At 40.6% G+C, this 25,005-nt stretch overlaps 1 protein-coding gene across 1 annotated transcript; it reads right to left on the bottom strand.

Moving 5' to 3' along the window:
- Positions 1-3,383: 3,383 nt before the first annotated feature.
- On the bottom strand, positions 3,384-3,902 carry LOC108367007 (uncharacterized). The gene has a single exon (XM_017621523.1). It carries the CDS (start codon positions 3,900-3,902, stop codon positions 3,384-3,386), a length of 519 nt encoding a protein of 172 aa, XP_017477012.1.
- Between the last annotated feature and the right edge of the window lie 21,103 nt (positions 3,903-25,005).

The following is a 25,005-nucleotide window of genomic DNA, read 5'->3' as shown; positions in this document are numbered from 1 at the left end:
GTTGAATCCCACTCGTGCTTTAAAAGTAGCCGGATATTTTCATCAAGTTTTCCTGCCTAGGAATGTTTGAAACACATTTTGTGGGGTAAAATTCCCGAGCACAAAGTACAAAGTTATCGAAAAACATTCAGTGAATGTGTGATGTTACAGCTGAATATTTATGTGCTGCATTCACAAAATATTCGAAAAATATATGCCAAATAAATTCTGTTTCAAGGCTAACGAAATGCTGTTTCAAGACTTTTGTGGAAAACATTAGCAAAAATATTTTTAGTTTCCAAATACCTGTCACTTTTCGTTATATGTAATTACGTTATTGGTAACATATATACATATCGTCGCTGCGCCAACAAAAACAGTTATGTGATTTTTGTAATTTTTTTTTATTGTATATTTTATTAACACTATCTGTTGCCCACATTTCTGCATTTGTCGTTTTCTTATATCTCTTTTGGTTTAGAACTGATCAAAACCAGCTATGTGTTCGCAGTACTATAAATACTCTGAAAAAACGGGTATACGCTTACTTGCTTATAACTGTTTTTGATCGCAGATGAGTGTGCTTTGATTTCGATGTAAAAAATAATTTTAAACCAACTAAATACATACATACATATGTATGCACATACCACTTATACTACATAGATTCTACTATTTAATTTGATCGCTTGCAATCGGAATTCAACAATTAACAAAGGTAAAAAGTATGGAGGTAGACAGCGCCCACTCTACATTAGAAATTGTATTCAATCCACCGATAAATTCACCAATGGACTACATAAGTCGTATGCGACAGGCGAGGCCATCACATCCTTATATTGTTAATTATTTAGAGTATACACTTTTTTTAAATTATGAGAGTGTTCCTGGTAACTTTACAACTATAAGGGCAGGTAAAAAACCTGGGGAAGCACCAGTAAGCAGTATCAGATGATTGCTTTATGTAAATGTTGAAGTCAAATTCAAGTGGCGTCATACCGACTGCTGGACATCATTGCCACAAAAACGAGTTCTGTTATTACAGCAATACGAAACGGAGCTACTGTACCTTGGTGCAATAAAAATTGATCAATCTAAATACAACAACCTTCAAACGTTAAAGCAATATATACACAAAGATTTCCATTCGTTTTATAATAATCTACCTCGATAAGTACTTAGTTTTATATATTTATGCAATTTACTATGTTATGCAAATTTGAGATTCTTTTGCAAGTATAATATGCGATATAAGCTCTCTCTTTCCGTTTTTCCAGGATAAGTTTCCAGTTTAGCTTAGTGTCTAGGATTATTCCCAGATATTTTTCATTGGATTATAGGGGGATTACCTTTCCGCCTATGGAAGGAAGTCTAAATTGGGGTATCTTATTTCTATTTGTTAACAGTAATAACTCGGTTTTTCTAGGGTTAAAGGCCACTACATTTAGCTCATGTGTGTAGTTTACCCAGTGCCCCCTCTAAGATTTCACTTACAGTAGAAAGTAAGGGGCCTGTGACTGCTATCACTGCATCGGCAGCATATGCCGCTACTGTAACCCCTCCTCTATTGACTTCCAGCAATATGTAGTTCAACGCTACCACCCACAATAGTGGTGAGAGTACGCCTCCCTGAGGAGTACCTCTGCTCACATATCTAGTTACTATTTTGTCTCCGCTTTTGACCTGAATGATTCTGCTTTCCAGCATAGAGCATATCCAACCATATACCGCCATCCACACCAATCACCATAAGCGATTTTATGATGGTGTCAACTTCATTGTTGTTGAAGGCACCCTCTATATCTAGGGAAGCTGCTAAAGTATATTCCTTGAAGTGTAGTGACTTTTCTATATATCTCACCACAGTATGCAAAGCTGACTCCGTCGATTTGCCTTTGATGTAAGCGTGTTGCGCTGTTGATATAATTTATTTTCCCAATATTTAGCGATCTTATGTATATGTCTATCAACCTCTCCAGTGTTTTAAGAACAAAGGAAGTCAGGCTTAGGGGTCTAAACTCCTTTACCGTTTCATGGTTCTTCCAACCCGGTTTGGGACGAACATCACTGTGACTCGTCGCCAACTCAGGGGGATATAGTTTATACTAATACAGGCTCTATAAAGATTTAGAAGAAGCGGCGCTATTCGCTCCTTTGATTGTTGTAACATGGCCGGTATAATACCATCCGGGCCTGGGGATTTAAATGCAGAGAAACTATTTATTGCATATTTGATCTTCTCTATGCTTATTGTTGATACCAGGTCCCTGATAGGTGTGCTTGTCCCTTTAATAAGGAATAAATTGGTGAGCTACTTTGAGAGTATCTTGCTTAACCTAGCCGAGTCTCTGATATTCTCTATTAAGGAGTAATAGGCTTGCCAGGAATTAGCTTTTGCTTTCCTCAGTTCTTTTTTGTATGATGTTAAGGCTTTTTTGTAAGGGTCACATTTCTTGGACCTAAAGCACTCGTTAAAAAGTTTTCTAACACTATTCCTAAGAGCTTTAAGCTCCCCATTCCACCAGGGCGGGGATTTCTTTTACATGACACTCCATGGGGTTGACTTTTTATAGGATTTGGTCATCGCCCTCTCTAAATTTCTTACGTTTCGTTCTATCTCATCTGATGAGGTTGTATTTCCTCTCACATTAACATTGGCTATTTCCTCAGTTAGAATTTTATCATATTTCACCCAATTGGTTCTCCGTGGGTTTCTGTATCTGGAGGGGGTGTAGGATAAACCGCGTAGTTTAAAGAGTATCCAGCAGTGATCGGACATCGATGGCCTATCGGAAACTCTCCAATTCTCAACGGTAACGCCATTATTCTGAGATAATAGTGTTAGGTCCAATACCTCCTCCCATCCAGAAAACCAGTCCAAACTTGGGAAAATAAAGGTTGATCTATTGCCTCTATTACATATACTCAGATTGGTATTTAGTACATAGTGTAGGAGGGACTCACCTCGCTCGTTTTCCACTGTGCTGCCCCAGACAGGGTTCCTGGAATTTGCATCACAACCAATAACCCTGGCTTGTCTGGTGTTCCGATCTATTAAGGCTTTGATTTCAGGTGGAGGACTCTCTCGATCATGGGACATGTATGATGACACCAATATGATGCTCTGCTGTCCCGCCGTCTTCACCTTAACTACAGTTGTGTCTGCTGTACTGAAATGAGACCAAAGGAATGCATTTATACCTTTCTTGATAAGAATGCACGCCCGTGATTTACCAACCTCGCCCTTGTAGAAGAGATTATAGTTGTTAATATTAAGGCCCATGACTACGTCGTTCCTGACACACGGCTCCTGTATTAAGCCGATGTCAATTTCCTCCTCGCTGAGAAGAACGAGTAGGCTATCTGTAGCATACTTCGCATGCTGCAGATTTATTTGCACTACTTTACTGATCCGGTTCATCGTTCAGTTTAACGCACATGAGGAGCTCAGCTGCACCCTCGACGCCCGGATCCTCGTCTACTGGGCTAACCTCGCCAAGGAATACCTTTACTTTGGGTTTCCTTATACCAAAACTAATCTTATTGTCGGCCTTTGCTAGGGCCTCCAAGGATTCGTCGCAAATCGCGAGGAGTATTGGCTTTTTAGTGGGTTTTCTCGGCTCTTCAACCTTGATGAGCTCCCATGCTGGGATATGCTTGTTATGCAGCTTTATACACCGCAGCAACTTTTCGCCAGGTTCGGCTATCGGAGGTAACCAAATGCGCGCACGCGGCCTCCTAGGGATGTCCCTGGCTGGTATGAGCTTGAGCTTCAAGCCCTCGAATGCGTCACTAATCTTTGCAACAGCGAGGAAATCCAAGGAGAACTGGTCCGCGCATTTTATGACCCGGTATCCCCTTAGGGATTCCGCCGAGTCGAACTCTGGGTGAACACCTTCGAGGTTGTCGAAGGCGTGGTCCATCACGAGACTCGACAGCTTCACATCGATCTCCACCCATTTTTGCTGCACTGCTAGCGGTGTTCTGCTTCCTTCATAGATGATTGAAGTCTGCAGGTGGTCTCTCGCTACGTCGCTGAAGTAGCTATGTTTTGTGGATGTTGCGGACTCCGCTACATTAGCTTGCTTTAGGCGTTTTCATTGAGCCCCTTTGCTGCTCTTATTCTGCGAGGGGTTCTTCTTTTGGGCCTCGCTAGTTGCCATAGCGTCGGTACGTTCCGTCTGGAATCTCTAGTACTCTTCCACCATGCCCATATATCTACGCTTGTCTTCCTCATCGCGTTCATCTACAAGTGAATAAAACTCTTTTTATTAATATAAATTAAATTTATTAATAAAATATATTGGTGTCGCTACTTCTCCTTGTACAGCCTTCGTAATCCAATTGCCACAATGTACTGATTAGAAAACGATCCAACAAGAATGGTCATACCGCTTACTCAATCTCCGCTGTTATCCTCAACTGTAGTTTCTTATTCAATTCCAATAAGAATCAGGTGATCGTTTGCTTGCTCTACCAGAGTAACTCAGAAGTTAAGTTCTCTGACTCTGCTCAACATACCAGTCAAACAACTCTCTCACTTGTTAACCGCAAATGTTAAACTTCATTATTAGCTTAGGAATGAAGTAACTGCTAGCTGGCTCTAGGTTGTCATACAGACAGATCGCTCTCCCAGCAATCAACTTACTCTTGCTTTGCAAGTGTTGGCGATGCTGTTAGGTGTTAATGAGTACATTAATGAACAGAAATAATTACGAGGGTGGCTGCTGGACTATTGTGGCTTAACTCCTCCCCTTCTTAAAGAGGGACGTCCTCGGTCCTGGATATCTTGTGTGTTGATTTGTCTTTACAAATAATATATTTATTGTGACATGTTGTTGTTGTTGTTGTAATAGCAGTGCTTTGCTATTGTGTTGCAAAATTTAAATCCACAATCTGATAGGACATCGTGCCTCCAATGCGTATGAGGGAGTAGCAGCTCAATGTGGCCAATAAAATAATAATAATTTACGATGCAGCTAACAAAGTTTCTTACGTCACGCCGTGAGATCTCTTAATGATATACCCGTATGCATTGAGTATATTGCTTTAAATCATAAGTGAGTGGAGTAAGCGGTAGAGGTTTCATACAATTTTCCTTACTTACTAGATTACATATCGCTTACACTATTTGTGGAAAAACTGAATTGTTGAGTACCAAATGTGTACTAAACTTTTTTAAATGAAATACTAAATGATTTTTAAATGAAAACAAAAATGTGAAATGCTCAGCTTAGTGCCATTGATTTGAAATTTTCTTTATGGCTTTAGACAGGATAAAGCACACTTATCTTAATAATTTAATAATAAATACAAATTTTGTGTTTCTGATTCAGGTAAAAATTATACCTATTTCAAATTATCTTTGTGAACCACCCTACCTTTAATAAGAACTGTAGTTCCCAAGTCTTTTTCTATTATCTGTTCATCATAAAGGGGGGTTAATTTATTACCAAGTCTGGTGTTTCTTTTTACCAGTACCTTGTCGCCTGCATGAAATTTACGTTCAATTCTTTTTTTGTTATGGGTATTTAGCTCTAGTTGCTGTGAGTGCTTTAAACGTGCCGGTATTTCCGTGCTAATATTTGTATTTTCGGTCATAGGTCGAAATATATCAATTGGCCTTTTGTTGGTTACCGAATGAATTGTTTTATTATATTCGATAGTCGCCAATAAAATTAAATCCTGCGTGTCCTCAATGCTCCTTTCCAATTTAATGCATCTAGCAATCTCTATCAATGTGCTGTGGAACCGTTCCACCTGCCCGTTAGATGCACTGTGGAGGGGTGGAGCATTAACAATGACTTCTCATTATCACAATAAATGGTTTTAGCATTAGGGAATATGTTCAAAAGTTGCATGAGCTGGGGCTTTATATCTACAATAGTTCTAGATTGTACAGTTTGCACAACTGCAAATTTGGAAAATTTGTCCAAACAAGTTAAAAAAAATTTTGAATCCGTTGAAAATATATCAATGTGCAATATTTCTCCTAAATATGAGGGGATTGGTGTTTCAGCTATTTTATGCCTTTGATGATGTCTATTATATTTTGATTTTGAACAGATTTTGCAGTTTCCTACCGCTTCTTTTGCTTTCTTTTCCAGTTTTGGAAAAACGTAATCGTTTAAAATTTGTTTTACATTTTCTTGTGCTGCGCGGTGAGCGCGATTATGTTCCGTTATTATTATTTCCATCTGATCATTTGGGTCAAAGATATCATACACAAATTTCTTAGCATATTTAAACTTGGTATTTGGAAATAATTGTACAAGATCGTGTTGGATATGGGCTAGAATAGCCAAGCTGCAATGAATTGCATTAACTACGTTTGTGTTTACAAGGTCTTGAATAGCTCCAAACAGAGTGTTTTTGTCACAAAATTGAATAACATGTCTGGTCCTATTTCCAAATACAATAAAAGTTCGTTTAGATGCGTTCTCAGCTTCTTCAATAATAATCTGGTTTTGGAAACAGTTTATGGGTTTTTCGACTGCCTCTATGGTATACGTCAAAGATCGTTCACTATGAATTGTTGCACAATCGGAATTCGACTCCTGTTCCACCAAGTTAACCTGCTGACGCGACAAAGCATCTGCGACATTGTTCTCCTTTCCTGGTTTGTAGTGCAATTTTGCGTTATGCTCATCAATAAATGCCCTCCAACGCTTGAATTTTGCATTCGAGTTTCTATCGGAAACTGCAAATGTTAGCGGTTGGTGGTCTGTGAATATGTTCAAGTGCTTTACACCATAGAGATAGTTTCTGAGATTTTTTAATGCCCATACTATGGCCAGGAGCTCCCTTTCGTTTGTTGCGTAATTAAGCTCATTACCTTTCAAGGTTCTAGATATCATGGTGATTGGCCTGCCATCCTGAGACAAAACAGCACCCAGACCATGGTTAGAGGCATCGGTTGTCAAATCAAAAGGTTTTTCGAAATCGCGGTAGGCGAGCATTATATCTTCGGATATTAAAATACGCTTCTAAGTATCAAAAGCTTGGTATTGCATTGAATCTAATGTTATAAACCCGAGATACTCGATTTCGTTTTTAAAGAACTGAGACTTTTCTACTGATACCTTCATATTGGCATCATATAAGCTCTTTAAAACCCAGTTTACGTCCTCAACGTGTTGCTCTTTTGTTTGCGAAAATATTATGACGTCGTCTACGTAAACATAACAGCTTTTGCCTATTCGTTCCCGTAGCACGTCGTCTATGGCCCTCTGGAATATGCTAGGGGCGTTTTTTAAACCGAATGGCAGTCTGCAAAATTCATATTTGCCATTGCTTACGGAAAATGCTGTTTTCTCCCTATCTCGCTCTGTGAGTCCGATTTGGTGAAAGCCCGATTTTAAGCCAAGTGTTGAAAAATATTGCGACTGACCCATGTTAGACAAGATCGATGTTACATTAGGTATTGGATACTTGTCATCGATGGTAGCTTCATTTAACTTTCTGAAATCTACCACCAAGCGTTTTTCCTCTTCCCTAACTCATCGAAGCCTTTTTTGTCTACCACCAAAATTGGATTATTATAGGGAGATCTAGAGGGTCTAATAATGCCATTATGCAAAAGTTCTTTTATTCCCTTTTTCACAAAATCTGCTACACCTAATGGATAAGGGTATAACTTAGAGTATATGGGCTCTTCGTGTTTTGTACGAATGGTTGCGACTATATTAGTGTTATATGGTAAAGACTCATTTGGATCAGCAAACGCGTTTGATCGTTTACGTATCATTTTTAAAAACTCATCTTTCACTGCGAGCGGTACGCTTTCATGTTTAATTTGTATAATATTTATGTTTTCACATTCAGAAAATAATAACTTTTCTATACCAAAGTCGTGGGTAACAATACCTTTTTTCAGGTCCACAATGGCATTAACCTGCGTTAGCAAGTCAAGCCCAATTATCGCATCAAAATTTATTAAAGTTGACAAAATAACAAAATCAGAACTTATTCCAAATAAATGTACTTTTCATTTTTCACTTACTTTAGTTTCGCCATGAATTGACTTAACTAAAAATGGTTTGGCTAAAGGTACGATTCCTTTTAGCTCCTTAAAGGGTTTTATATAACTTTTTGAAGCCCCTGTATCAATTCTTCTTCTTCTTCTTAATTGGCGCTGTAACCGCCTAAGCGATTTTGGCCGAGTCCAAAACACGCCTGTCATTTCTCTTCTGTGCTAACTGACGCCAATTGGAAATGCCAAGTGAAGCCAAGTCCTTCTCCACCTGGTCTTTCCAACGCAGAGGAGGCCTTCCTCTTCCTCTGTTACCAGCATCGCGGCCCGCGTTGAATACTTTCAGAGCAGGAGCGTTTCTGTCCATCCGAACGACATGGCCAAGCCAGCGGACCCGCTGAATTTTAATTCGCTGCACTATGTCTATATCGTTGTAAAGCTCATACAGCTCATCGTTAAATCGTCTGCGATATTCGCCATCACCAACGCGTAAAGGTCCGTAAATCTTTCGCAGAATCTTTCTCTCGAAAACTCCAAGAGCCGCCTCATCAGATGCTTTCATTGTCCATGCTTCCGCGCCATACACCAGCACAGGCATGATGAGTGACTTATAGAGTGTGATCTTTGTACGACGAGAGAGGACTTTACTTCTCAATTGCCTACTCAGCCCAAAGTAGCACTTGTTGGCAAGAGTGATTCTCCGTTGGATTTCAAGGCTGACATTATTATTGGTGTTAATGCTGGTTCCCAAATAAACGAAGTCGTCTACTTTTTCAAACTTGTAACTGTCAACAGTGACGTGGGTGCCAAGACGCGTATGCTCTGACTGTTTGTGTGCTGACAGGAGATACTTCGTTTTGTCCTCGTTCACCACCAGACCCATTCGCTTTGCTTCTCTATCCAATCCCGAGAAGGCAGAACAGACGTAGCCCTTGTTTTTACCGATAATATCGATGTCGTCGGCATACGCCAGCAATTGTACGCTCTTATAAAGTATTGTGCCTGAGCGGTTCAGTTCTGCGGCTCTTATTATCTTCTCCAACATAAGATTAAAGAAATCACACGAAAGGGAGTCCCCTTGTCTGAAACCTCGTTTGGTATCAAACGGCTCGGAGAGGTCCTTCCCTATTCTGACGGAGCTGGTGGTATTGCTCAACGTCATTTTACACAGCCGTATTAGTTTCGCGGGGATACCAAATTCAGACATCGCGGCATAAAGGCAACTTCTCTTCGTGCTGTCGAAAGCGGCTTTGAAATCGACAAATAGATGGTGTGTGTCGATCCTATTCTCGCGGGTCTTTTCCAAGATTTGGCGTATTGTGAATACCTGATCTATGGTGGATTTTCCAGGCCTAAAGCCACACTGATAAGGTCCAATCAGCTCGTTGACGGTGGGCTTCAGTCTTTCGCACAATACGCTCGATAAGACCTTGTAACCTATGCTTAGAAGGCTAATTCCGCGGTAGTTGGCGCGAATGGCGGGGTCGCCTTTCTTGTGGATTGGGCAGAGCACACTTAAATTCCAGTCGTCGGGCATGCGTTCATCTGACCATATTCTGCATACGAGCTGATGCATGCACCTCATCAGCTCCTCGCCGCCGTACTTGAATAGCTCGGCTGGCAGGCCGTCAGCTCCAGCAGCTTTGTTGTTTTTCAGCCGCGTAATCGCTATTCGTACCTCGTCATAGTCAGGCGGTGGGACAGCTACTCCATCATCATCGACTGGGGACTCGGGTTCGTCTTCTTCACTACTTTCAGCGCTGCTACCATTCAGTAGATTATAAAAGTGTTCCCTCCACAATTTAAGTATATTCTGGACATCGGTCACTAGGTCGCCATTGTTGTTCTTACAGGAGTTCGCCCCGGTCTTGAAACCTTCCGTAAGTCGCCTAACCCTCTGGTAGAATTTTCGGGCGTTCTTCCTGTCGGCCAGCATCTCAAGCTCTTCGCACTCACGTATTTCGGCCTCTCTCTTCTTATTGCGGCAAATACGTCTCGCTTCCTTCTTCAGTTCCCTATAACGGTCCCACATGGCTCGCGTTGCGCCCGATCGCAGCGTGGCCCTGTAGGCGGCATCTTTTTTCTCTGCGGCTTCTTGACATTCCTCATCGTACCAGTTGTTCTTTCGGGCTCGCTGAAATCCAACTACTTCTTCGGCGGCGGTACTTAATGATCGGGAAATGTGGTTCCACTGCTCGCGTACGTCGGATTGTTGAAGAGTGCTCTCAGAGAGCAGGTGTGTGAGTCGAGTGGCGAATAAATTGGCCGTCTGTTGTGATTGCAGCTTTTCGACGTTAAGCTTTCCTTGCATTGTTGGGCGCACATTTTTTGCTGCACAGAGGCGGGTGCGTATCTTGGCTACAACAAGATAGTGGTCCGAGTCGATGTTTGGCCCTCGGAGTGTACGTACGTCCAAAACGCTTGAAGCATGCCTTCCGTCTATCACAACATGATCGATTTGGTTTCTCGTTTTTCGATCTGGAGACAGCCATGTAGCTTGGTGGATGTTCTTATGCTGGAACCTAGTACTACATATTACCATATTTCGGGCCCCGGCGAAGTCGATCAGCCTCAGTCCGTTATCGGACGTTTCGTCGTGGAGGCTGAATTTTCCGACAGTGGCGCCAAAGATCCCTTCCTTGCCCACCTTGGCATTAAAATCGCCAAGCACGATTTTGACATCGTGTCGGGGGCAGCGCTCATATGTACGTTCCAAGCGCTCATAGAAGAGATCCTTGGACGCCTCATCCTTCTCTTCCGTCGGGGCATGGGCGCAGATGAGCGAGATGTTGAAGAATCTAGCTTTGATGCGGATTGTGGCTAGACGTTCGTCCACCGGGGTGAACGCCAGTACTCGGCGACGGAGTCTCTCTCCTACCACGAATCCAACACCGAATTTGCGCTCCTTTACGTGGCAACTGTAGTAGACGTCGCAAGGCTTCACGCTTACTTTACCTTGCCCCGTCCATCGCATTTCTTGGATGGCGGTGATGTCAGCCTTTGTCTTCCCGAGGACATCAACCAGCCGGGCAGAGGCACCTTCCCCATTAAGGGTCCGGATATTCCAGGTGCATACCCTTAAATCATAGTCCTTTATACGTTTGCCGTGGTCGTCATCAGAAAAAGGGGGTCTCATCCGAGGCTTGTTGGAATTTTTCATTGGGCGGGGTTTTAACGTGGCGGGACCCAAACCCAGCGCACGCGAAGTTTTACGCCTTCTCACTTTAGCTCGCTCCCAAACGGGTGTTTGGTTGCTACCCAGAGGATACGTGGATATAAATATCCGGACGCTGTGAGCTGCGATTTGAACCGTACGCACAAGAATCGCTTCTGACCACTCCCAGGTGAATGGCAGTCAAAAGTTTTCCACTTCTGCGCACGGAACCATCCTCCAATATCAATTAACATTTTTATAATTCTTTTCTCATCTCCAATTGTTCTGCTTACCCAAGGCAGCAGTGACCTTTCCCTAAAAAATGTATCTCTTCCTCAATATCCTCAACTTCGCTCTTTACCAAGTCGTCGTAAGAAATTTTATCAGCCCTATCTTGGGTAATATGGTTAATTCTTTGCATTTTAAGCCCGGTATTTCTGTCAAAATCAGAGCGACGCTTAGTTTGTTGTCCTAGGTTACACGGTCAAAAATTTGGGTTTAATTTTTAAACCGCGCTGGGACTACTGCCTTTTTTAAACTTTTATAGTCTACTTTTTAAACCAGTCAATAGTTTTACGCAATTTTTAATATATTCTGGTTTAAATTTTAGCCCAAAAAGTTCGTGGTTTAAAAATCAAACCAAAATGTTTTAATTCTAGTTTCTAGGTTTCAAATATAGAAACTTTGGTTTAAAATCTAAACCGAAATAGAATATGTTTGCACAGCGAATTGTGGTGTTGATTCAAACTCAACATATGAAAGCACATTTACATGCGTGGCTGTAGCTGAGTGTGCAAAGATGCTTGATACAATTGGTTGCTACCAAGGCTGTCCGGGTTCAATCCCAACCAGACGGAGCATGAAATTTAAGATTGTTTTTTTTTTTATTCCTAATTGTGAAAATGTTTGGGTTTAACATTTAAACCGAATTGTTTAAATTCTAAACCCAACATATGTGCTCTCTTTTTTATAAACTTGGAAGGTTTGTATTTGAAACTGAATTTAGTTTGGTCATATATGTAGTCCAAAAAGTTTAAAATTAAAACCGAAATTTTTAACCGTGTACCAGTATTTTGAGGAAATTGTCTTTGCCTAGACCCTTGAAATTATTGGTTTTGGTTTGATCTAAGGTATCGTTCGCCGAATTTTTGAGCTCAAAGTTTGATGGACGACGAAAGCGAGACGTTGATGGATCTATTTCCATTGGTTCAGGTCTTTCCTGCGTACCGTTTTGAGTAAAACTACGTTTTTGTTGCCTATTGTAATTATGCTGGAAATGTGGATTCTTATGGGTATTCAAATATTCCAACTGACTATTGTTGTTTTCAAGAGACCTTCTGTCGGAAGGTTGGCTTCTGCTATTATCGTCAAAACGCTTCGAAAAAAGTGTCGCGAAGGTGTAGCGTTCATGATTCGCTTCTAGCTCCTGAGCAAGTGCCAAAGCAGACGGCAAGTCAGTTGGCCTTGTAGAAAATAAAATGTCACAAAGGGGTTTTCTGAGGCCAGAAATAAAAACGCGTAACGCATCCGTTCTGTATTTTTCATTTATGGAGTTCGCTAAATTGCCCTCGTAGGTCATTATGGTTTTATTCGTAAGAAGTGTGAGCTTTCTCTCCACTTCATCATAAAATTGTATAACCGTCAAATTCCCCTGCCGTAAAGTACTAAGCTCCTGCTCAATTAAATAAATTGGCCGTTTATCTGCATAGGTAGAATCTAGCCTAGCTATAATAGCCCTGAAATTTAGCACAGTATTGAATGAAGCTAGAACATTGTCTGCCGGACCCCTAATTTTGTTCCGAATTATTGCCACCGCTTGGTAATGCCTTGTGCTTCCCTCATACCTCTCATAGAGTTTGTAGGCCGTGTGCGCAGCCTGCCTCCATGAAACATAATGCTCTTGTTTGCCGTCAAACTCGGGTAGCGATTTGACAAGGTCAAGAGTTTCGTCACATTGTACATTTCCTACAATTCTAACCTCTTCAAATGGTTCTACATTCTCAGACAATGTAGTAGCAAACTTTTTTGTGATTTGTTCTAATTTTTTATCAAAATCTTCTTTCTGGGATTTTAGTGCAGCCGAAATCGCTGCAGTAACTATAGCCGTCAACTCATTAGGGTCCATACTTACTTCGCTTTCGTCCTCTAAAACTAACGTGTCAAAGTCGCACATAAACTTTACGTATAACACGCGGTTTTTAAAAGGGTTTCTTTTGCATAAGCGAATGTTTAACAGGTTTAAAAAAAAACTGGGAAAACAGTTCAAGAGGGAAAAAAATCAATAAAAATTCACAAATGTATGTATTGAAATAGGCTAATGATTTTTTGAATTATTTTAGTATATCGTAAAATAACTGAGCATATCACTTACCTATTTAATCTCCTTTTTTAAATTAATTATTCTTTTGTTTGTTAATGTTGTACTCAATTAAAGTGATATTTTATGTGAGTAGTTACTATGCCCTTTAGATATCAACCAAGGTTACACCGTTCAATCTCAGGTTAAAGTGCTGTACTCCACCGATTTTTTTGCAGCAGCACAAAAATATGCCGTATTAATTTCCGTTGTTTAAGTTTTGTTCTTCAATATCGCATTTGGTAGACGTGTCGATCAATAACACCGTTGCCTGGCGGTTCTATTAAGTCTCCTCCTTCCAATGTCAGAAAAGGTCAGCAGCTATTATTTCAGCGTTCAGCGTTTGCAGCGTTCAGCCAAATTAATAAGTTCTTGGAGGTTTTTTTTCCTCCGACGAGAATATTAATTTCAATTATTCTTAAACTTCCCGAGCCCCACGTTGGGCGCCAGTGAATAAAACTATTTTTATTAATATAAATTAAATTTATTAATAAAATATATTGGTGTCGCTACTTCTCGTTGTACGGCCTTCGTAATCCAATTGCCACAATGTACTGATTAGAAAACGATCCAACAAGAATGGTCATACCGCTTACTCAATCTCCGCTGTTATCCTCAACTGTAGTTTCTTATTCAATTCCAATAAGAATCAGGTGATCGTTTGCTTGCTCTACCAGAGTAACTCAGAAGTTAAGTTCTCTGACTCTGCTCAACATACCATTTTGTCGAGCATATACAGAGATTTCTGATAGCGTTGTCTCATAAACGCGTTTGAGGGTTTCTTCTTCTTTAGCGGATGGTTGCTGCTGGCAACAGCCGCGTCCTTGCTACAGGTCGGCTTTTCTTCCGGTGTGCTATGGCTGGCACTACCGGTACTAAAGTTATCTATTTGCAAAACGGCGGTACTATGGTTGGCACCTTCCGTTCTGCTGCTGCTAACAGCCTTTCCTTCTGAGGTACATTGGCTGGCACCACCAGTGGAAATCGCTGCGGGTTTTGGGGTTTCTTAGGAGATTTCAGCAGTCTTTCCTCCTCTGACAGCGTCGCATCTTCCCCGAGTGTCTTTTGCTGCTGTTCTGTTGTTGTTGTTTATGTTTTGTGTTTTTATTTTAGTTCTCCATATATGGTCCCACGAGTAATCCGGAAGGGGTTCGTCACTCGTCCGCAGCTCCGGGATGCGTTGAAAAGGCGCTTCTACAACCGACCTTGCCCGAGCATCGGAGGGGATCGTTCGCGACCAGCCATTTTTAACTGCCCGCTGGCTATTCATCCGTCAGCACGGTTGCCTACACATCTTGGCTTGGGTAGTGTTGGTACGGTAATCCTAACATTTCAACCTTCAGAAGTACCACAACACTCCAGCTCGGATTGTTAAGGAATATTGCCGAAGGCTACAATACCAGCCTTCCCTCTTAGTTTATGGAGGCATGACGATTCACGCTGTGAATTATACCATGACACCATTTAAGCCCCGTCGCCACGGCAAGATGACCAACCCTACCTAACATTGTGCCGTATGTAGTTCATCTCTACGGCATTCCACCTAAACTGCGAACCGTATGCAATAATTGGACGAATCACCGCCTTATACATCCATAGCATAAGATCAGGTCGTAGGTACCACACAGCATTTTCTTGCAGGAATACAGAGCACAATAGGCCTTTTCTACTCAGTGCTCTGTGTTCATTTTCCTGTTTGTTTACGGTGTGAGAAGGACTCCCAAATACTTAGCGTAAGGGGAAAGAGAAAGAGTATGCCCATTTAAGGAAGGTAGGGTAAAATTAGGAATCTTTCTCCTAGTAGCGAATAATAGTTATTCGGTATTCGAGCCCGCAGCTGTTTGAAGAATTGTGGAAATCCTGTCATTGCATATTTCACGGGGAAAAACTTTGTTATCAGATTATTAGATGTTAAAAAATTTACCGGTTACAAGAGTACACTAATGCGAAAAGGGTTTACAAATTTACAGGAACTTTATTTACCGGTTACAAAATTTTTATTATCAGCGCAGAATAGATCTGTTAGAAGGATGTTGTTTAGTACGCAAAGCCACAGCAGCGGCGACAGTACCCCGCCTTGAGGAGTCTCCCGTTTTGGATGACTGATGACTACGCTGGTGCCTAGCTTAGCGGTTACAATCCTTGTACGAAGCATGGTAGAGATCCAGTTTACCAGGATATTCTCAATCCGCAGGTTTCTGAGTAACTGCTCTATCGCCTCCAGGCTAAGGTTGTAGAACGCCCCTTCTATGTCCAGGAAGGCCGCCAACGTATATTGCTTGTTTTCCAGCGATGACTCTACCTTGTGTATGACCTCATGGAGCGCAGATTCTGTGGAACGCCCTTTTAGGCAAGCATGCTGTGCAGTAGACAATGCTTCGTTGCCTAGTTTTGAACGAATATGCATGTCCAGTAGCCGCTCGAAAGTTTTCAGTACAAAAGACGAGAGACTGATGGGTCCGAAGTCTTTAGGCACCATGTGCCCTCTCATGTCTACGTTGGGAATGAAAACTACTTTAACACTTTTCCAAGTAGACAGAACATAGTTGAGATTTGTACGGAAAGAAGCTGTTAATTGCCCTTCAATCTTCTCCCGCGTGATAATTTCGTTGGCGACATTAATAGATGTTGCCGCTACGTTGCTATCTACCCCTGAGACATTGTTTGGGTTACAGCCTGGAAAATGGGTACGAAGAAGGAGTTCTAATGTCCCCTTAGAACTATTGGTCCATCCTCCATCTTCCTTTTTTAGGAAGGAAGGATTGCTGTGTTCCTTGGATAGGATCCTCCCCATTCTGGCGGATCCTTTCGTTGATTCTATAGAAAAGCGGAAATCCCTACAGGATTCTTATTTTGCTTTGCGAATTACCTTCTTGAAAATTCTCAAGCTCTTTTTATCTTCAGGCCGAAGCTTACGGGTCAGGAGACTTTAAAGGCCGAGCCCATAGCCTATACGAATTTGTTCCACTGGGTTTTTATATCTTCCACAGTCGTTAAATTACTAAAGTTATATTTCCCACGTTTGTTACTGACCACACTGGCGAACCGCTGCCAGTTTGCTCTCTTTGGGTTACGAAAAGGAAGGGAAACATTCTGGCTAACCGACAAGTTGAACAATATGTACCTATGATCAAAAAATTATTTCCGATCAGATACCCTCCAGTTGTCTACCTCAATGCCACCTCTACTACCACAATCGTTACTTCGTGTTATATCAAGCAATTCTTACCACTCCCTAAAGGTATTAGTCCAAGGAAAATTGAGCGTTGGAGTGCTACCCCGATTACAAATAATTAGGAGTTGCAATCGCATCCGACAAGTAGATTATCCGATTGAAAATTCTCTACTACACTACGAACCACCTCCGGCGGTGCGTCCTCGTTGTGTGGCATGTAGCACGAGGCGATGACCATGCTTCAACTACCAGCCGCTTCGAGTCTCATAGGGATGAGAAAAGTATGGTATTGAGATTTAACCATAACACAAGGTCTAGGCTTACCGTCCGATTTCTTGTAGAAAACCTCGTATTTATTCAGGTGCAGCCCCTTAAACTCGGTGTTCCATACCCAGGGCTCCTGAATGATTGCGCTGTGGAAATCTTCCTCCACCAGGAAGACGGAAAGGTTGTCCGTGGCCAGCTTCGAGTGCTGGAGGTTAATCTGGACAACCTTCAGACCAATTTTCAGTTCGAGTCAGCAGTTGGGTCGGCGAGCAGCATGCCTTCCAGCAGCTTATTTGCATCGTCGACCACGTCAGGCTCTTCTTATTCAGCAATGTTCGCCCGGAAAATTTCGACTTTGGCTCGCCGGATACCAAAGCGAAGGAGACAGTCGCCCTTTTCCAAAGGGTCTATGCTATCCTCACCAATGAGGAGTAAGAAGTACATGCTGGTTGTTTGTGACTCCTCAGCCTTAAGGATCACCCAGTCGTCCATCCGAATTTCGCGGTTGTGTGTACGTTGGTATTTTAGCAGCGCCCCGCTATCCATCCCCACACGTGGGAACCAGTTGCCAGCTTTCGGCCTCCCGAAAATGTTACTGGCAGTGATGAGCTTGAGCCTCAAACTCTCCCAAGCATCACTGACAGTGTTGCCATTTTAGCCGTTTTCCGGCTAGATTTAGCCGGTTGCGATAGCAAACAGCCAGAGAAATTTCGATTTAGCCGGCAGCCGATTTGTTAGCCGTTTTGCAGAAAAAAATGAGCCGTTTTTAGCCGATTTTGCTATTTGCCTTGTTTTCTTAAATTTCAAATATGTATATATGTTTCCATTTTTGACTAAGCGACCCAAAATCTGTTAGAAATGGCTACTAGCCTTATCGTGGAGAAAATTTTCATGTCAGGCAGGGTTGTATGAAATTGGGCCGATTTCGCTTATTTTTATTTTAAACGAAGAAGGGATTTTCTTCATAAAATGTTTGTTATAAATGTCTTAATTTTAAGTGTGAAGTTTTATTCGCAAACTTAGAAAATAAGAAATTGTTTCACTGTTAAGACACTTAAGATGCGTTTGTGTTTGGATATAGTGCCAACAAACAGAATAAATATTATATGTAGATATTGTCTTCCCAGATAGCGCATATTCAATTCTGCTTAAATTACAAAACATAATATTTGCGCACTCCCAAAGGTTTAAGGTAAGGGAAAAATTGATATTTTCAAGCACTATGTACACATATGTATTTTTTTAAACAACCTTTTTTGCTGAGAAATTATTTAAATTCCAAAAACCGAATGTCATCTTGAATTAAAGGAACCAACACTGAAGTAAGTCAAAATGAAAATAAAAGAGCACAAAATTCTATGTAAAGCAAAACTCTCTGGGAATCCTACGAGACATCTGCCGGTCATATGACCGGTCATCATAATTTACATTAGAATTGAAGGGATTTCTGAAAAATCTGACTAGTTCTTTTGTGTAACTATGATTTTGCATCCCTTGTCAACATATGGCCTCGGTTGATGTTAACTTAAAGTCGTTGTTTTACTGCCTTCAAATTTAAGGGAAATTTTTACAGCGTTTTTTATGTGTATTGGTTTCTATTTGAGTGTATTGAGAATCAGTTAGTCTGAAACCGCCTTGTAGGAAAGACAATAGGTTTGTTCGTCAAAAATTTCCCAAATTTTCTCTCATGTAGAGAAACTTGAAATTTTCTGTACGAACGCAAATTTGCAAGTTTTTCTGCCAGCTAGTGTCCACGGTTATTTTTAAAATTCTTTCAGAGGGGCAAAAAACAGGATCTACGTGTATATATGTTGTCAGTCCGACTTTCTTCAACATACGTTTCAATTCCTTTGTCGGGTTTACTATATCGACTCTGGTTGAGATTGCATTCCGATTAAGAATACAGTTTTTTTTTTTGCCGAGTACCCTTCAAATCATTGGAATTAACTAAATTAATTAAGTAAACAAATATTAACATACATTTTTCATTTTAAAATCGCTCCAGTTTGTAAATCTTTAAATTTAATGAACTTGTTTATTCAAATTATCGTCGACCAAAAATCAAACCATGTGCCACAATCATATGTTTTTCCTAATTGCAAATTCTTGCTGGCAAAATTTTTTTCGGCTCGAATTTGTAACTTCTCTCCAAGAAATAGTTTTTTTACTCGTGATTTATTTAAATAAAACATGTGAAATTTAATTGAAACATTTAAGCCGTTTTTAGCCGGTTTTATTTGCCAATTTAGTCGGTTCGTCCAAAAAGTTCTGGCAACACTGATCACTGATGCTCGCCAAGCACTTCTCCAGGAAAACCTTTGAGAGTTGGTCCTCACCTCCCCTTTTTTGAGGCTCCTTTGACCTCATCCTGGGACCTATTCCGCTTTCCGCATCCTTGTGTTGGTTGGCCTGGTACAGCCAGTACTGATCCACCACCGCCTGAAAACGAATTTTGTCTCCGGCGTCCTTCGGGTGCACGATCCCTTTGGTCTCATTCCGCTCTATCCTACCGAGGATAGATAGAGCCCGCCGGTATCGCTTTTCACGAAATGCCTTCGACGTCGATGGTCTGATATTTGGCTGCGCCTTGGCACACAGTACTGGCTCCGCCATCTGGCGTCAAATTCTTCTGACTGGATAGGAAGAGCTCCTCCTCCGTGGCGAGGCTCGGGCCAACCATTCGAGGTCTGTCCGTGCAGTCCTTGCTGGTCGTGTCCAGGGTAAGTGAGTCCTGTATTTGGTTGTCCCAGGTACTGTCTGTGGAGTCCTTGTAAGTCGTGTCCCTTAGTTATGAGTTTTTGTAAGATTTTTTACTCACTGGATTTTTTACGATCCGGTGTCACTGAGGTACCGTAGAAATACGCTACCCCCGACTGCAAACGTCGTCCAATAGGCACGGCCCGCTTAACAACCTGAATTGAGGGAAACCTCCGTACCACGGTCAAGGGCTGTGGAGTATCCATTTCCAGTCGGCATCCTCGGGGAGGTTTCAGTGGAGGAAAAATTTGTTCGCCGAGAGTACTCTAGTGCAGGAAAAAGCGTTCGATGAGGAGCGTTCTTGGGGTTTAGCATGTATTTTCTTGCGGTAAATGACAGACGTTGTTATACACTGCACTGTTATACACTTTTAGTGCACTAATCGAACAGACCTAATTAGTTCGATACGAGTAGGCATCCAATACTTATCTTTGATACATTTGTAGCATCGATACTTTTCCTCGATAGTTTTAAAGAGTAGAGGAATCGAGTAAAAGGCGGTACTAGAAGAACACTAAAGATGAGTTTGCATCTTTCACACCAGAAAATCTATTTAACTAGAACTGAGTTTGTCATTCTAGTTGACACTGCCCTGGTTGCTGTCAAGAAAAGATTTGAGCAGTTGTAAACGCACGAAAATCTATAAGATTTCTTACACGATTTTTCTTCTTACTCACAATCGCTAGAGTCTATAGATTCAATCGAAGATGACACTTTTCTACCGTCTTACATTTGAAGAGGATTCGGACATAAATGGATCGGAGCTTTATGAAAAGTTAAAACCAGGGAAAGACGTTGTTCCATAACTGTTATGAAATGAGAAAAATACGTTTTCCTTCGCCAATAAGAGTTATTTCCCAACGTTTATTTTTTACGTTGCTTTATGTCAGTTATTACCCAACGTTGTGTAATTACAGATATGTCACTCCTCTTATTTTATTTTTATCATCTTTATCTTCTCCATCTCCGTTTTCGTCAACATTCTTACCTTACAACGTTTATCAGACAACGTAAAAAATAAACATTGGATAATGATAATAATAATAATAACTGTTATCAAGCAACGTAAAAACTAAACGTTGGGGAATAACCGTTATAAAACAACGTAAAAAATATTACATTTCAAAGCTCCCTCAACCACCAGAGGGAGTCTCGATTGTCTCTTACGCCGACGATTGCTCGATCATGGCGACTGGGAATGGAATTGATGACCTGTGTTCGAAAGTAAACGGATATCTCTCTGAACTTTCTCGCTTCTTCACTGCAAAGTGTCTAGCCCTCTCCCCTACGAAATCCTCTGCGACCCTGTTCACAACCCGGACGAAGGAGGTCAGGCTACCGCTAGGAATTCACGTCGATGACACACCAATTCCGACTGTGAATAATCCTAAAATACTCGGAGTAACATTCGACAGCCTGCTCTCCTTCTCTGCGCACGCAACCGCTATTGTCAATAAACTACAGAGCCGCAACAAGGTCCTCAAGTCGCTAGCCGGCAGTACTTGGGGCAAAGACAAAGAAACGTTGCTGGCAACATACAAGGCAATAGGCCGGCCGGTTTTAAACTACGCAGAACCAGTGTGGTCGCCGGGGACTAGCAGGACGAAGTGGACGAAGCTACAGACGGTACAAAACACAGCACTTAGGACAGCGACCGGATGCCTCCTGATGTCACTGGAACACCACCTCCACGATGAGGCGAAAATGCGCCCAATTAGGGAGCACAACACGATGCTCTGCAAGCAGTTTCTGGTTGGGAGCCACAGATGTGGCCACCCAAATAGACAACTGCTTGCAGAGGAGCCCTCGACGAGGCACGTCAGGAGGCATCTATATGAACTGACGGACGAAGTCCAGAGGTCATTAAATAGCCTCTGGACCCGTCAGCTCACAGACAGGCCCTGAACGGCATTCACAGGGACGCAGTCTCGAGTTATGTAGACTCAAGACCTGTGAATGCCGTTCTAGGCACACAACCACCGGACATTGACGCGACGGAGCTCCAACTTCGCTCTGGCTACTGCAGCAGGCTAAACTCCTACCTGAGTAGGCTAAATGCGGATGTGCCGAACGAATGTCCGGCATGCGAAGAGACCACGCACGACTCGAAACATCTCTTCGCATGCCCGGAAAACCTCACAACCCTAACGGCGTCGTCCCTATGGACCGACCCCAAAGAGGCTGCACGCTTCTTGGGGCTGCGACTGAGATATCAGCCGATTTGGGCGGGGTTGTTGTAGCCGCTACAACAACAACGTAAAAATAAACCTTGGGTTATAACTCTTATTGGCGAAAAAAATAATAATTTTTATCTAATTTAATAATTTCTGTTGACTAAATAAATAAATAAATAAATAAATTATTGTCACGAAACCTTTTTTTTAAATTTCAGAATTCGGGCAAAGTTTTCAGTTTGTAAGTTCGAGATAACAGTTATTTTTGGTCCCTGGTTAAAACAAATACGGCATATTAAACCTTCAGCCATCAAACTGCCACTCGAAATTCTTCAATTTATCGTCAAGAAAAATGTCATTGATATATTTCCTAATGTTTGGATTTCAGGATTTGTTGACTTTGCCAGTGACTGTTGTCAGCCGGTACCGAAGTTTTTCGAAACTGAAGCCCATCAAGACGTACTTAATTAATATATCTATTATTTACCAAGAGAGATTAAACGCTTTAGCTTCTTATCTGTCGAACACGAGATTGCCACTCAGATTGACTTGTCCAAAACCATCGAAAAATTTTCTCTAGCCAAAGCACTCAAAGTAAACCTTTTGTAAATGATATTTGAAAATTTTGATTATACTAGGGCTCAAGCTAAATAAAAATTGTTGAATGTAATTGTTATAAAGCCATAAAATAACAAAAAACAAATAACTAAAGGACGAGCACACCTAAAAGTTAAACATTCCAAAAATAGGATTATTAACAAAAACCAACAAAACCAACAACCACATGATCATGCGTAAATTGCAGCGGAATAGCTGCGCTTGGTTGTGTTGGCTTAACAAATGAAAAATGTGGGGATAAAAGCAACGATAATTTACAAGGCGAACTTACCACAGTACGTAGGCAACTGGCTGAGTCAGTGAGATCGTCGGTTCGAAACATACTGAAAAAAGTCTGACGAGGAAATGTGGAGATTTCCAAAATAGCTATCACTTCTTCCATTTTTTCAAATTATTGTTGCTTTTCCACAATTAGTTTTTTATTAAAAACGGTCTCAAGCTCAATAAAAATTGTTGACTATAATTTTTATAAAGCCATAAAATAACAAAAACAAATAACTTAAGGACGAGCACACCTAAAAGTTAAACATTCTAAAAATAGAATTATTAACAAAAACCAACAAAACCAACAACCACATGATCAAGTGCAAATTGCAGCGGAATAGCTGCGCTTGATTGTGTTGGCTTAACAAATGAAAAATGTGGGAAAAAAGCAACGATAATTTACAAGCACAGTGCGTAGGCAAATGGCTGAGTCAGTGGGATCGTCGGTTCGAATTAAATGCCTGCAAATGTTGAACTATGAAACATAGCGACATGTCTCACATCACGCAAGTGCCAGTTCATATTATGTCGCTCATACATGTTTCACAATAACATATGAACACACTGTCGAATAATTGAAATCAAATCATGCATCAAATCTATGCACAAGCAACATATGCGACATAGTCAACATTATTAATTACATTTTATATACGGGAAGATATTTTGTAAATTTTTTAAGCACCTATTGTAGTAAGATGCATTAAATAATTGTCTAATGTCTAATTGTCTATTGTCTAAACCTGTATATTTTTTAATCTAAGGCAGGATCAAACAGTATTGAAAATATGCTACAGTGGCACAACAGCGAACAACAGATTAGCTAAGTAGCAACGACATGCTAAAACAGTATGTTTGAGATGGAATGACATGGCAAAACACCTTGTTTCAGTTGACATGACAGCAATGCATGACATTTTTGGAAAAGGCATTTTTACAGAAAATGTTGAATTTTGCAGTTCTTTAGTTCGAATCCTACTTAAAGAAGTCTGTTGAGGAAATGTGGTGATTTTCGAAATAGCTATCACTTCTACCATTTTTTTCAAATTATTGTTTCTTTTCCACAATAAGTTTTTCATTATAAACGGCCTCAAGCTCAATAAAAATTGTTGAATATAATTGTTATAAAGCTATAAAATAACAAAAACAGATTATAATAAAAATTAACAAGTAAGAAATTCTAGGTTATTAAATACAGTAAAACCCGCTTAAGTGCCTCACGAAAAATTTCAGATTTTTGAGGTACTTAGGCGGGTTGGGTACTTAACCCTCTAGTAGGCAAATTTTTGTATGAGTTGAAAAATTCAGGAATGGGTGATTTTAGCACGAGAAATCCAAAACTGATGTCCATTTCAATCTGTGACAGTAACTTTTTCCTACAGGGGAGAAAACCTAAAACCGTCTGGAGACGGGCTCGCCGATATACTTACACATATTTTCAGCTTTCTCTTACACAATGTTGACCTACGAACCGGCAATGCCGTCTGCAGACGGTCTGTAGACGGTCTGTGTTCGAAAGCAATTTTCTCCATTTCGAATGGTGACATAATTATAAAACTTATATTAAGATACGGTGCTTTTAACAACGAAATCCACCGAATTTTTTTATATAAAAAAATTTTTCAAAAGAAAAAATTTCTTTAATTACGAAATTACTAAATAGCAAGAAATAATTAATTTTAACCGTGTTTTCAAAATCTGTAATTCAACTGCCGATTAAAAGAAAACGGATTGACATAACGGATTAAAATTTGCTTCGCCGTAAGGGTACGATTTTTGTCTAAAGATCGTGCCTTACGAATATAGAAAAAACTTATTATAGGTGCACTTAAAAGGTGTTTAGTTAACGACCGTCTGGAGGCGGTTCTGCCTACTAGAGGGTTAAAAGAACCCGCTTAAGTACCTCAATGCGGGTACTTAAACGAACACAATTATTGATGAAGTAACATCTTCTTGTTGAATATGACATCAACATTTGAAGTATACGTACTTTAAAACCAAGATCGTAGCATTATTTAAAAGTATAAACACATAAAGAAAAACTTTATTAAAAAAGTAGATAAAGCAATGTTATATAATTTTTACAATAATTCTATTATTTAAAGTCATTGATTATACATATTTATTTATACATATGTTCATACAGTTTGGACCAAATTCAAAATGATATTGTTTGCCGCTTATATTTATTAATTTTTAAGATTTTTCAATTAAAACAGACTTTATTCCCTACCATATACCATATAAACCTCAGCTTAAAATTTTGTAGAGCACTGAAAATTCACCAAA

Source organism: Rhagoletis zephyria, unplaced genomic scaffold (assembly GCF_001687245.7).
Source record: "Rhagoletis zephyria isolate East Lansing unplaced genomic scaffold, Rhagoletis_zephyria_1.1 Rzeph_scaffold_02490, whole genome shotgun sequence".
NCBI lineage: Eukaryota > Metazoa > Arthropoda > Insecta > Diptera > Tephritidae > Rhagoletis > Rhagoletis zephyria.
The sequence above is the reverse complement of the archived record's forward strand: the minus strand, read 5'-3'. Positions and strand labels throughout refer to the sequence as shown.

Bases quoted from the DNA above. Each gene is read 5' to 3' on its own strand.
- LOC108367007 (XM_017621523.1), bottom strand. From the start codon at position 3,902: ATGGACCACGCCTTCGACAACCTCGAAGGTGTTCACCCAGAGTTCGAC.